Source organism: Typopeltis vanoorti, chromosome 13 (genome assembly GCF_054136105.1).
Source record: "Typopeltis vanoorti isolate ZY-2024b chromosome 13, IOZ_Tvanoo_1.0, whole genome shotgun sequence".
Lineage (NCBI taxonomy): Eukaryota > Metazoa > Arthropoda > Arachnida > Uropygi > Thelyphonidae > Typopeltis > Typopeltis vanoorti.
In genome coordinates this window covers 41,276,205-41,289,322 of record NC_143561.1, presented here as the reverse complement: position 1 = coordinate 41,289,322, position 13,118 = coordinate 41,276,205, and the positions used below count along the sequence as shown (strand labels likewise).

Here is a 13,118-nt window from a genome sequence, read left to right as displayed (position 1 = left end):
CTTATGTACGTCCCTCTCAACAAAACCTTCCAAATATCATTAATTGGATAAAGATTGAATAATAGTACCCCTCCTCCACACACCTATTTGATGTCTATTAGTCAACCATCCTCTTATCCAAGCTGATCATTTATAATCCAATCCCATATCCTGCAACTTGTGCATTAGCTTTCCATGCTGCATCCTGTCAAAAGCCTTTGCAAAGTTTAAAAGTATCATGGTGTATCCATTCCCCTTGTCTAACCCAATTGTAACATTATTGTAAAATGTGAACAAGTTACTCAAACATCACCTTATCTTAGCAGTAGTATGCTGTTCATTGCAAAGTATAGATTCTCTGTCAACTCATTTTTGTATATAAGCTCTTACTAACGTTTCGTGGCCACCCTCAACATAAGATCATTATACTGACCTGGAAAATTGCAATAATAATTCTGACAATGTTTTGAGCCTTTTAAAAGACTCAATAGAATTTATCTAAAATTATAATATTTACTAATTTTGTTGAATTCAAAATTTCCTTTTTTTGTAGTGTTGGAAGTTATATATAGTACTGTGCATTAACTATGGTGAAAAGGAAAAAACATGAGCAGAAACAACGGAACAGTAGTGAGCCTAAAAATTCTTTGGATACTTCAGAGGAAGAAGAAGAAAATCAGAGAGGAACCTCTGGTAGGTGATAGTTTTTAATAATATTTTATGTCTCAATTGAACTATGTCCTTAATTTTGTTATTAAGTCAAAGTGGGAATACAATAAGATACATCATATCTGGTCTCCTGTTAAATCTAACAAGTTACTCCAATGTGCTAGCTCTCTGATCACTGAAAATTTTGTAGTTGATTACTAGAGATATAACAATGTTTTTGGGCTTGTTTCAAAAAAAATTATAATTGCATGTTGTTTTTTAATTGAAGTGGGAATGGTGCCATGTAACAAATCATGTGTTTGCAGCCAGTATAAATTGAAGGAATATGATGCTCCTAAGTCAATGCAACTATGTCTGGATGAAATGGCTGCGAGAAAGGAACTAACAGAGTTTGAAAGAGGCACTGTGATAGGATGCAATGTTGCAGGCCTATCTGTTCAGAAAATTGTTGACAAATTGAGCCATCCTAAGTCAACAATCAGTGATACCATACTGAGATGGAAGTGGAGAGAGTCAACTGCAAGTGCTACCTGCAGTGGACGACCCATCGCACATTCATTGAACATGACTGTAGGTTGCTACGAAGGCTGACATGTTAAATGTGAAGTTCCGGGCATCAATTGGAACATGAATCTGCACAAAAAACCTTCAGAACTGAAGTTCACGACATGGGTTTTCATGTTAGGTAATGCAGAGTTTGCAGTAGGCAAACTCTGCATTACCCGAACCAATATGCAGCATTGTCTTCAGTGGTGCAAAGAGCATGTACAATGGGATGTGGAAGCTTCGAAAGCTGTGTTGTTGGAGCAATGAATCAAACTACACCCTCTGTTGAGCAGATGGACGTGTGGGTGTGATGGATGCCCGGTAAACATCTCTTACCAAAGATAATAACCACAACTGTGAAATTCAGAGGTTGTAGGGTAATGGTATGGTCCTGTTTTTCCTCATTTGGCCTCAGACCGACCTCTGTTTTTGGTGCCACTAACATTGAACTCCAAGAGATATCTGAACATTTGGATAATGCAATGCTTCCTACTTTGTGGTGTTTCTACAGAACTGACCATTGTCTCTTTCAGCATGACAGTGCACCTTGTCATTAAAGCTGCTGCTGTAAATGTGTGATTTGTGGACACAAACATAACCACATGTGATTGACCTCCACAGAGCCCTCACCTCAACCCTATTGAACATCTATGGAATGAACTGGAGTGTCAAGTGAGGTCAAGGTCCAGAAACTCATTACATGCCTACAGGAAGAATGGTCTAAAATTCTCATTGAAGACTATTGTATTCTTGTGGAAAGTATGTCCCGTATGATTGCTGCAATCATCACAGTAAAAGGAGGTCCTACATCTTAATAAGATGGGCACCATGGCTATTTGTTCCTCACACTATGGTGTCCATTGATTACTTCTAAGCAAAGTATCTCTAAACTATGTAATGATTATGCAGTGTTTTATATGGATGTTGCCATATCATTACATTATCGATAAATAATAACCCGTATTTAGTCATCTAGTAAAATTTGTTGATAATATTTCATATTCCCAGATAAAAAAAAAAGGATATTTTTCTTTGTATAAAATAAAGATTTGTTGATAAAAATAAACTCTTTTATATAATTCTGCATGTAAAATTGAACAAGATAATATATGTTTACACATGTATAGATGAAAGGAAGCTATTCTTTTAAATCCCATATACACTGTGTAAGAAGTCGGTGAACATCCCCATGGGCCAGGTGCATCATGCCATGAAACAAGTCACGTGTTTGTAGCTGGTATAAATTGGAGGAATATGATGCTCCCAAGTCAGTGCAACTGTGTCTGAGTGAAATGGCTGTGAGAAGGGAACTGACAGTGTGTGAAAGAGGCACTGTGATAGATGCCATGTTGCAAGCCTATCTGTTCAGCAAATTGTTGACAAATCGGACCATCCCAGGTAAAAAATCATAATATCATACTGCAGTGGACAACCCACTACACATTTATTGAAAATGACTGTAGGGTGCTAAGAAGAATAATAAGTAAAAAAGCCGACATTTGTTGGCTGACGTATTAAATGTGAGGTTCAGGGCCAATTGGAACATGAATCTGCACAAAATTATTCAGAACTGAGGCTCACAACATGGGTTTCCATGGTAGGATCACAATATGCAAGTTCTACATTACCTGAAACCACATGCTGTGTTGCATTGACAACATGCAATGTTGTCCTTAGTGGTGCAAAGAGTGTGAACAGTGGGACATGGAAGCTTTGAAAGCTATTTTATGGAGCGACAAATCATGCCACAACCTCTATCAATCAGATGGACATGTGCGAGTGTGGCGGATGTCCATTGAACATCTCTTACCAGAGTGTGTAACGGCATCTGTGAAATTTGGAGGATGTGATGTCATGGTATGCTCCTGTTTTTCCTGGTTTGGCCTCAGTCATCTGTTTTTGGTGCCATGAACATTGAACTTCGAAAGGTATCTAAACATTCTAGACAATGCAATGCCTCCTACCTTGTGGCGTTTCTGTGGAACTGACCATTGTCTCTTTCAGCAAAACAATGCACCTTGTCATAAGGCTGCTGCTGTAACTGCGTGGTTTGTGAACCGTAAATGTCATCACACTTGACTGGCCTCCACAGAGCCCTGATCTCAACCCTATTGAACATCTGTGGGATGAATTGGCTCATCAGTTGAGGTCAAAGGACGTCCCCACAACAGTCCAAGACCTCATTACATACCTACAGGAAGAATGGCCCAAAATTCCCATTGATCGCTATCATGTGCTTGCGGAAAGTTGCAGTCATCACAGCGAAAGGAGGTCCTACATCTTATAAGGTGGGTGACATGGCATTTTGTTTGTTACACTACAGTGCCTGTTGACTTCTTTTCAAGCAGGTAGTATTATTACAAAAAAATGTATGGTATAATGCTAAATCATATCCTTTAAAAATGATATTGGTAATTACAAAGCAAAATAAAAAATTTTTGCAGTTGTCAAACCATCATCTTTGTCGAAGGAGTTAATAATGCTCTTCAATCTTCATTATTAGTCCTTGATGCACTTTGTGTAATTTGCAGCAGCAAAATTTGCTGGAAAATTCAGTGTTATTTTAAATGGTAGTAATACATTAAAAAAGTTGTATGGATTCGCTATAAAAGAAACTATTGAATTAATTTTTTTGAATAATTGTGATATGTCAATGCAAAGTGTTGAATTAACAGTTTGTGCATTGACGTGATGCCCATATTTGGATAAAACAAGACTACATTTTTATTTAAAGCCAACGTACTTTCATTAGTATGTCATTAGCATCATTTGAAATGTATAATGTACTTAAGTTCACTGTATTTACTACATGCAAAGGATAGTTAGTGTTAAGCATAATATCCCAAATGTTGTCAGCAGTAGAGGTGGCATGTTTTCTTTCTCCTCCCAGTAACTTAGGTTTTTCATCCTTCAAAACAGTTAAGCTGGCCAGTAGGTCACTCATTTAACAGACATAATAACATGTCATGTTTCATAGCATTAGTTGTTTTGGCCATAACTTCAAATAGCATGTTTATGTGACAGAGAAGTAGTTAAATATTGTGCTAAATAAAGCTCTCAACCTAAGGGTGAAATATTAAAATGCTACCATCTAGATGGTCATAAGTCTTGGGTGGAAGGCCAGTAATAATAATAAGGGAAGCTTCCTTGGTATTCTAGTTTTTGAATTTAAAGTTATGTTATGTTATTGGTGCAATATGTAAATAGTCACAAATGACATGGTTTTTTGGTTTGCCACAAACAGCTAAGGTGAATGTGCGTTAACTTATTAAACCTTATTTGATTGAGGACCAGCAACATAAGTATGCTATATTAAATTAGCATTGTTGCAAACAGAAATTTATTCTGTTCTTTGTCCATGATAATATGGCAAACAACACTTTTTGTGGCATCTTATTTTATCAGGAACAGGCTTTCTGTTATCTGCATTTACTAGATTTTCCACAACCATCTCATGCTTTTGTTCAGTTGAATTATGTATGTTGCAGTCAATCCCATGCACTTCTTTCAAGGAATTATTTGAATCCCTGTTGAAACTGTGAAAAATGTCCTGAGCATGATGGTACATACTTTAATAGCATGGTTTGTGGGAAGTAATAGTGTGAGTGACTTACGAGACTTTCATATGGACTGTTATGTTCGTATACTAATGCAAGATACATCTGTTTGTTCAAGGATTATTTGCATATAGAATATGGTTAACTGAGAATAATATACAAGTAGGAATAGAAATGGAGAGAGATCTTTAAAATAAAATCTTTAAGGAGGATAGGAGGGGAAAAGAGAGTAGGGTTTATGATTGTTAATTTTCTGATATGTACACTCAATAGGTGTACAGACTACTATGACAGTATACTACATGATTGTATACGTTATTAATAATCTATCAGCAGTTTTCCTCCAAACGAGTCTGTTACTTGTCAGCACTCCAATGTTGTATCTAACACTTCTTAGACATTTCTGACTGAATATCAATCTACTATATCTTGGCCTTGCTCTGAGTCTTTTTCCTGCTATCTAAGCTGATATGGTCACTCAAATACCTGTTTTACTAACCTTTCTTCTCCCATTCTGTTTAAGTGACCACACTACCTTAGATTATCCCTGCCCACACATTTTTGAATGCTAGCAATGTCATTTTTTCCTAATATTTTCATTTTTATATTATTAATATTATTATTCTTCCATTGATGCCAACTATTCAGACCTGTAATTTTTTATTAGAACTTTGTATCTATTATCTCTAATCTCTGATCAAGTGCTTTATTTCTAACCCAACTTTCAGATCCATAACTTAAAACTGATTTCAACACTGTCTTGTATACTGCTAGTTTAATGCTTTGGCTAATTTCTCTATTATTCCATATAAATTTATTCATTTGGCTCCCCCACCATATCAGTTTTGCATTTTCTGTTATCTATTTACAAATTTAATTTGCCATCTTCACTAAAAACTCTGCTTAATTAGCAAAAATTATTTTACTCCTTCTGCAGGTTCTCAATGGAGAACCTGCAGAAGAAGCCTGTGGAGACTTGCACTGGTTGTGTTTAAGAGTGCAACATCATTTGCAAAGAGCCTAGTTTGATATCTCTGAATTCTAATATCAGGTTTCATGCTACATTTCTTTCATAATGTGATCCATGTGGATGATGAATAATAGAAATATGGAGATAATGTTGCATCCTTGTCATACACATGATTTTACATCAAACCATCCTCTTTTATTTCCTTCAAACTGCTGACTGACATTAGATATATAGACTATTGCTCTGTATAATTTTCCCCATATGATTGTAGAATTTTCACAGGTGTTCTCTATGCACCTTTTGTTCTTCTTCAAGTTTCTCTTCCACATTTTTCTCAGCCTCCTTTCAGGTATACTTGCATAAATTCTTCCTGGAATACTTAGTAGAGAAATTTCTCTGTAATTCTCACATTCAGCTTTATTCCCCTTTTTATAGATGGAAACTATGAACTCTACTCCAATCATCTGGAATCGACCTCTCCAGGCCCTCTGAATTATGCAGTGTAGCCACTGCAAAACTTTTATATCTCCATATTTATGTATTTTTGGTCGAATATCATCTACTCCAACTGTCTTTCCACGTTTCAGAGCTTTTGACAGTTTTTTTACCTCAAGAATATCCTTATCTTCATTTAGTTTTCATATCAAATATGATATGATAACTAAATGAAGATAAGGATATTCTAGACATCTGAAGTAATTACTTTGCAAGACTGTTAAATGAAACAAGCAGTGACAGCACAGCGGTAGAAAATTTTCAAGAATGCAAACATAAGTACATATCAGTACTTGAGATAGAAAAATTGTCAAAAGTCTTGAAATGTGGAAAGACAGTTGGAGTTTATCAAAGATAATAAATATATCATGTTTGATTCCTTTTACAGTACTCTTTCTCCATTTCTAAATTTTTTTCAATAGCCTCCAGAATATTTTGCTACTCTCCAGATATTTATCTTCTATATTCTTATGGAAGTCATCCATGAATTTTTTAGCTACTTTTATGCATAGCTTAGGCACTTCAATATGCTTTCTTTTTTTTTCCAGGACTGCTTCTTTAACATCTTGTGTCCACCATAGTGTGCTTATTTTTCTATCCTTGCAGACAACTTCACTACATACCTCCCTAGCTGAATCAATCAGTATTAGCCACTGAGACTCCAAGATTTGGTTTTTCTTTTTGAACTCTTTCATTTTGTTTTGAATAATGCTTGTATAGTTGAATCTGCTACTTTTTAAGCCGCTTAACTTTAATTCTTTTTAAATTTTCTTACATACAGTTCTTTTCAATGTGATATTCATTTTTAATTTATTTAAGACTAAGTGATGATCACTTCCAATTTCAAACCCTCTGTATACTGTTATATCCTGAATCAACATGATGATATCACTATCAACAATGACAGTCAATGAGGCTTTCTTATCTCTTGTGTCTTCTCTCCACGTGAACTTAGCACGATGTTATGTTGGAACATGGTGTTATTAATAATTATAATGTATTCTGAGCAGAAATCTAGCAGGTGTTTACCATTATTATTAGTCTTGTCCTTTACTTCAGATTTTCCCAAAATGTTTCTAAGCCTGGTGGGTTTCCTTTCCTACTCTTCTGTTTTGATCTCCAACAAGGACCACTTTTCCTATTTTCTTTATGCCAGCTGCCTGCTCTGTCTCAAAAAATTCATTCACTTCTTCGAACCTTCTGTGAGACCACAGGCACAAATAAACTTCAATGTCCATTTTCCCATTTTGAAGTTTGTCCACATAACTCTACTTGAAATTGCCTTCCAATTGAGAAGTTTATTTTCATGTTTGTTGTTGAATGCTGTCTCTACTCCTATCATTATTGTGCTAAATACAATATCCTATACTTATTATTCAGTAAGATTCGCTTTTTTGGCCATGTTGTACTTTTCCAGTTTTTCTGAAAGTTTTTTTTTCTTTCCCCATTAATACTCCTTATGTCGATGGATAGTTGCAGTTTGTGATAATGATAATAGCAGAGGAATTGCATTGCTTAAAGTGGAGGTAAAAAATGGCAGTATGATGGCTAAGGCTAATAAATAAAGTTAAATTAAATAAATAGAATATGTCAAAGAGGCCTGAGAATGTAGTGATCAGTGATTGCAAACTGTTTAGGCATATTTGGTTCTCTCTCTATGTTCACAGGCATCTACAGATGCCGTATGGTCACTCCGATGGTCATTCCATACCAGGCCTCGCTATGTAGTCCTGTTGTTTACTTTTCTGGTAGCCTCAACTCTCTGAAGATCAGTCACTCCACACACGCCATCCATCCATCTCATTGATGGTCTACCCCTGCCTCTTTTTCCAGGAACTTTACCTTCTATTACTGTTCTGAGAAGTCCTCCTTCCATCCTTTTTATGTGTCCAATATATTTTAACTTTCTTCTGTCAATATCCTTAAGGAGCCTTAAAGTTCTACTAATCTTTTCTAACATCCATTCATTTGTATGCCTTTCAGTATATGATATCCCCAACAGCCTTCTGTAACACCACATCTCAAAAGCAGATATCCGTTTCTTTAGGTTCCAAGTCTTGCATCCATAAGTCGCTGTTGGAAAAACAACTGCATCTAAAATCCTCAACTTTGTTCCCATGGAGATAGATCCATCCTTCCAGATTTTAGACAGGTCTCTGACTGTTGTTTTAGCCATTCCTAACCTCTTTCTGACATCTTCTGAACAGCAATTCTTCACATTAATAATGGATCCCAGGTACTCAAACTTGCTGACTTCCTCAATTCGTTCTCCATTAAGATACACTGGTTTCTCAAGAGCTTGTTTTTGTTTTTCCTTTGAGAACCATGATCTTTGTCTTGCTAGAATTGAGTTGAAGTCCTCTGATATTACTGATCTTGTTAACTTTGTCAAGAATTAGTCCTAGTTCTTCCATGTCATTACAAAGGAGTACTGTATCATTAACGTACCTCAGATTACTGATCAATCTACCTCCTATCCTAATTCCTGTCCTGAGCTCATCCAATGCTTCACGCATGATGTCCTCTGCATATATACTAAACAAGTGAGGAGAAAGTAAACATCCTTGTCTAACTCCTTTTCCAACTTGAAGCCAGTCGGTCAATCCAACACCTGTTCTTACTGTGGCTTCTTGCTCCTTATACAAGTTGGCTATCAACCTGATAGTGTGTTGAGGAAAACCCATTCTTTTCATTACTTCCCACAGTTTCACATTCTCAATACAGTCAAAAGATTTAGAGTAGTCTAAGAAACACATTACCAGAGGGAGTCTGAATTCTTTATATTTTTCTATGATCTGTCTAAGGCAAAGGATCTGATCTCTGGTGCCCCTACCTTTCCTAAAACCTGCTTGTTCCTCGGGCATCTCTGCCTCAACTTTGGCTTCAATCCTATTTAGCATGATCTTTAATAAAATTTTGCATATTTGGTTAGGCAAGTAAAAAGAAGGTTGATTCTAATGGGGAATTTAATCGGGGAGAATATGGATTATAGGTGTGAACAGATGGCATCAATGGCAATATCATATTAAAAACGAGGATATTAGAAAAGAACTTGATGTTGTCAGCATCCAGGAATGCATTAGCAGAGCTAATCTCAGGTGGTATGGTCACTTAAACAGAATGGGCGAGGAAAGATTGGCAAAACAAGTGTTCTCTGCCAGGTTGGCAGCAAAACGACCCAGAGGAAGACCAAGATATAGGTGGATTGATACGGTACAAAGTGCCTTAGACGATAGAAATATAAGATCTGATAATGTTGGAGTCTTGACAAGTAACAGACTGATTTGGAGGAAAATTGTAGATAGGAAATTAATAATGATGTAATTTTTTTCATGTAGTACTATCATATCCTGTACACCCCTTGAGGGTACATAGCAGGAATTTGATGATGATGATGATGAATATGGATTGAAGGACGATGTAGTGGAAGTAGTGCAAACTTGTAGATAATTGGATTTCATGATAGCCTTGTTAATTTCTTTTTTAACCAAACGTAATTTAAACCAGTTGTGGCATTATAGGCAAGGAGTGATCACACTTTTTATATTAGTTGGGTAATTCAGATTGATAATCAGATAATTCAGTATTCTTGATGGTGCATTGATTTCAACATCAGTATGATAAAGTTACAAGGAAAAGACTCAAAGCTATAAAAACCAATGAATATAGTCAACTCTCACTATAGCAAGCATTTCTATACCAAAGTCTCATTGGTAGAATACTGTGCTAAAAGAAATTCACTATAACACTGTCCTGTCATTTTTGATGATTTTGCTGTAGTGACAGTTCACTGGATTTAATATATGCGGGTGGTCTGAAAAGTTCCCTACCCAACAATGAGCTCCAGCCAAGCAGAATAGAAGTTGAATTGCAGGATAGAGAAAAGAGCACATTTGAGGCCATTTGGTGTGAGATTGTGGCTAGCAGAACTAAATATACAATTGGGTGCTGCTATAGACCAGGTGATGGAAAAGATGGTGGTGACAGTATGCACAAGCAAATAGAAGAAATGGGTGGAAGGAGGGTGATTATTATGGGAGATTTCAACTATGGTCGCATTGATTGGAGTGAGGAGAGGACACACGGGAGGAAGGAACTGGATTTTATGCAGTTATTAAGGGATAACTATCTGCGACAGCATGTAATGGAAAATACTAGGGGTCAGAGAGTGCTTGACCTAGTAATTACATCTGCGGATTTGGCTGTAACAAATATGACCACATTGCCACCAATCGGTGAGTGATCATAGGGTCTTGACTTGGGAGGTGGCTAAAGGTGTAGAATTTTCAATTAAGACAGGGTACATGTGGAATTATCAGGCTGGAAAGTATGACAAGCTTAGGAGTTTGATTGGCTCAGTGCCATGGCATGTACAACTGCAAGGACTAGAAGTTGATAGTGCATGGGAGGTGGTTAAGAAGTGCTTGCATAAAGCAATGGCTGACTGTATACCTAGAGTCCGAATAATAAATCAAGTAGGGGTTAAATGGATGAATAACACCATTAAGCTTGAGCTGCAAAAAAAGAAACAACTATGGAGGGAATTTAAGGAGAAAGGTGACCGGCAGGCACGTGAACGGTATAAAGCGCAGGCCAGAAGGGTGACGAGTGTGGTAAGAAAAGCAAAAAAGGATTACGAAAGAACATTGGCCATGCAGGCTAAAGAGAATCCTAAACAGTTTTTTAGATATGTAGCAAGTAAAAGGAAAAATGTACATGGCAGATTGATTTTAAAGAATGCTGATGGTAGGGAGGTAACTGAATCAGTTGAGATAGTTGAGTTACTGAGTGAGCACTTTGCAAAAGTATATCATCCAGGTGGTGACATTGCAGAAACGAATAAACCAGTAGATTATACGGGAATTGTGGTTAATGAAGTGGAGGTAAGTAGTCTATTGCATAACCTCAATGTCAATACATCTGTGGGATTGGATGGTATACCAGCTCGTGTTGTACGAGAAGCAGCTAAAGAATTGTCAGTACCCTTGACCATTTTGTTTAATTTGAGTCTCGGGTCTGGGTTAGTCCCGAGCAGGTGGAAAGAGGGGAAAATAGTTCCACTGCATAAAGGTGGTTCCAAGACTGCTGTTGTAAATTACCGACCGATTAGCATATCAGGAATCATTGTCAAGGTCTTAGAGAAAATAGTCAAGAGGAAAATACAAGATTGGATAGAAGAAAATGGGATACTGTATCGGGGACAGCATGGTTTTGTGAAGGGTAGGTCATGCCTCAGTAACTTGCTCACATATTATAACACAGTGACGGCTGAACTGGATAAGGGTAATGGGTTTACGGTGATTCTGCTGGACCTTGCCAAGGCCTTTGACAGGATTCCACATGGAATTCTAATCAGTAAATTGCAGCATATGGGAATGGACATGGGGTTGGTGAGATGGATAGGAGGGTGGTTGACGGAGAGATATCAGAGAGTGGTTTACTCGGGAGTGGAGTCCCCAAGACGGCCTGTGACCAGTGGTGTGCCACAAGGATCTGTTCTTGGACCACTGCTGTTTAATTTGTTCATAAATGATATAGGAAATGATCTGAGAGGAACAGTTCATTTGTTTGCGGATGATGCGAAGTTGGGTAGGGCAATAGTGAATGCAGATGACGTCAAAATTTTGCATGATGATTTGGATGGATTGGAGGTCTGGGCTAAGGAGAATGGATGTCAGTTTAATGTGGCAAAATGTAAGGTTATGCACTTTGGGGTGAAAAGATTGGCGGCAGATTACTGCATTGGTGGAACCCTGCTCCAGGAAATTGATGAGGCACGAGATTTAGGAGTGTTGGTAGATAAGGAATTGAAATTTAGGGGACACATTGCAAAAGTGACCAAAACAGCTCATCAAATCACTTGGTTGCTGAGGAATACGTTGACAAGCAGAGACAAGCAGGTTATTGTTCCTCTCTATCGAGCCTTGATAAGACCCCATCTAGACTACTGTGCTCAGATTTGGTCACCTAGGTTTCTTCTTGATGGGGAGGAGGTGGAGAGGATCCAGAGGCGAGTGACCAAGATGATAGCAGGTCTGTGGAATGAACCGTATGAGAACAGGTTGAGGATTTGTGGGTTGCAAAAATTGGTTGATAAGTGGAGGAGGGGAGATATGATTGAGACATTCAAATTACTGAAGGGTTTCTATAAAATTAATTCAGAAGATATTTTTGAGAACAGGGCTGGTTGTGGGAGGACTAGGGGACATCCATGGAAACTGGGCAAAAGTGTGGTTAGTAAAGGTGTTAGAGCTGGGTTCTTTACTTTTAGAGTAGTGAATGAGTGGAATGCGCTCCCTGAGTCTGTAGTGGATGCTGTGACAGTGAATGAGTTTAAGGCGAGGTATGATAGATACTTTATGAATGTCAAATAGTTGTGATGAATATGATTTGGGGCCTCCCTCGATGAGTCTAATGACTCCCTGGAGTTGCCCGTAATAATAGTAATAGTCATAAAGTTACAAGGAAAAGACTCAAAGCTATAAAAACCAATGAATATAGTCAACTCTCACTATAGCAAGCATTTCTATACCAAAGTCTCATAGGTAGAATACTGTGCTAAAAGAAATTCACTATAACACTGTCCTGTCATTTTTGATGATTTTGCTGTAGTGACAGTTCACTGGATTTAATATACCCGGGTGGTCTGAAAAGTTCTCTACCCAACAATGAAAAAACGAATTTATAATTACAAAATTATTTTTATTTTTCAACATAATCTCCCTTAAGACTAATACATTTATTCCAGTGATGCTCCATCACCATTATCCCGTCGTTGTAGTGGTTCTCAGTAAGATATGCAAAATACCCCTCTACAGCTGCAATCACCTCTTGATTTGAAGAAAAAACGCTGACCAACAAGGAAGAGTTTTAGTTTTGGGAAGAGATAGAAGTTAGACTTC

General features: G+C 37.3%; 1 protein-coding gene across 1 annotated transcript in view; it reads left to right on the top strand.

Annotated features, from left to right (window-relative positions):
* The window catches only part of Usp16-45 (ubiquitin specific protease 16/45), a 279,308-nt gene that overhangs the window by 13,650 nt on the left and 252,540 nt on the right, over window positions 1–13,118 (top strand). The window contains exon 2 of the mRNA XM_090402847.1: window positions 533–672. Within this exon, the coding sequence (XP_090258973.1) occupies window positions 567–672 (106 nt within the window). The 5' untranslated portion in view covers window positions 533–566. The remainder of the gene's footprint in view (window positions 1–532; window positions 673–13,118) is intronic.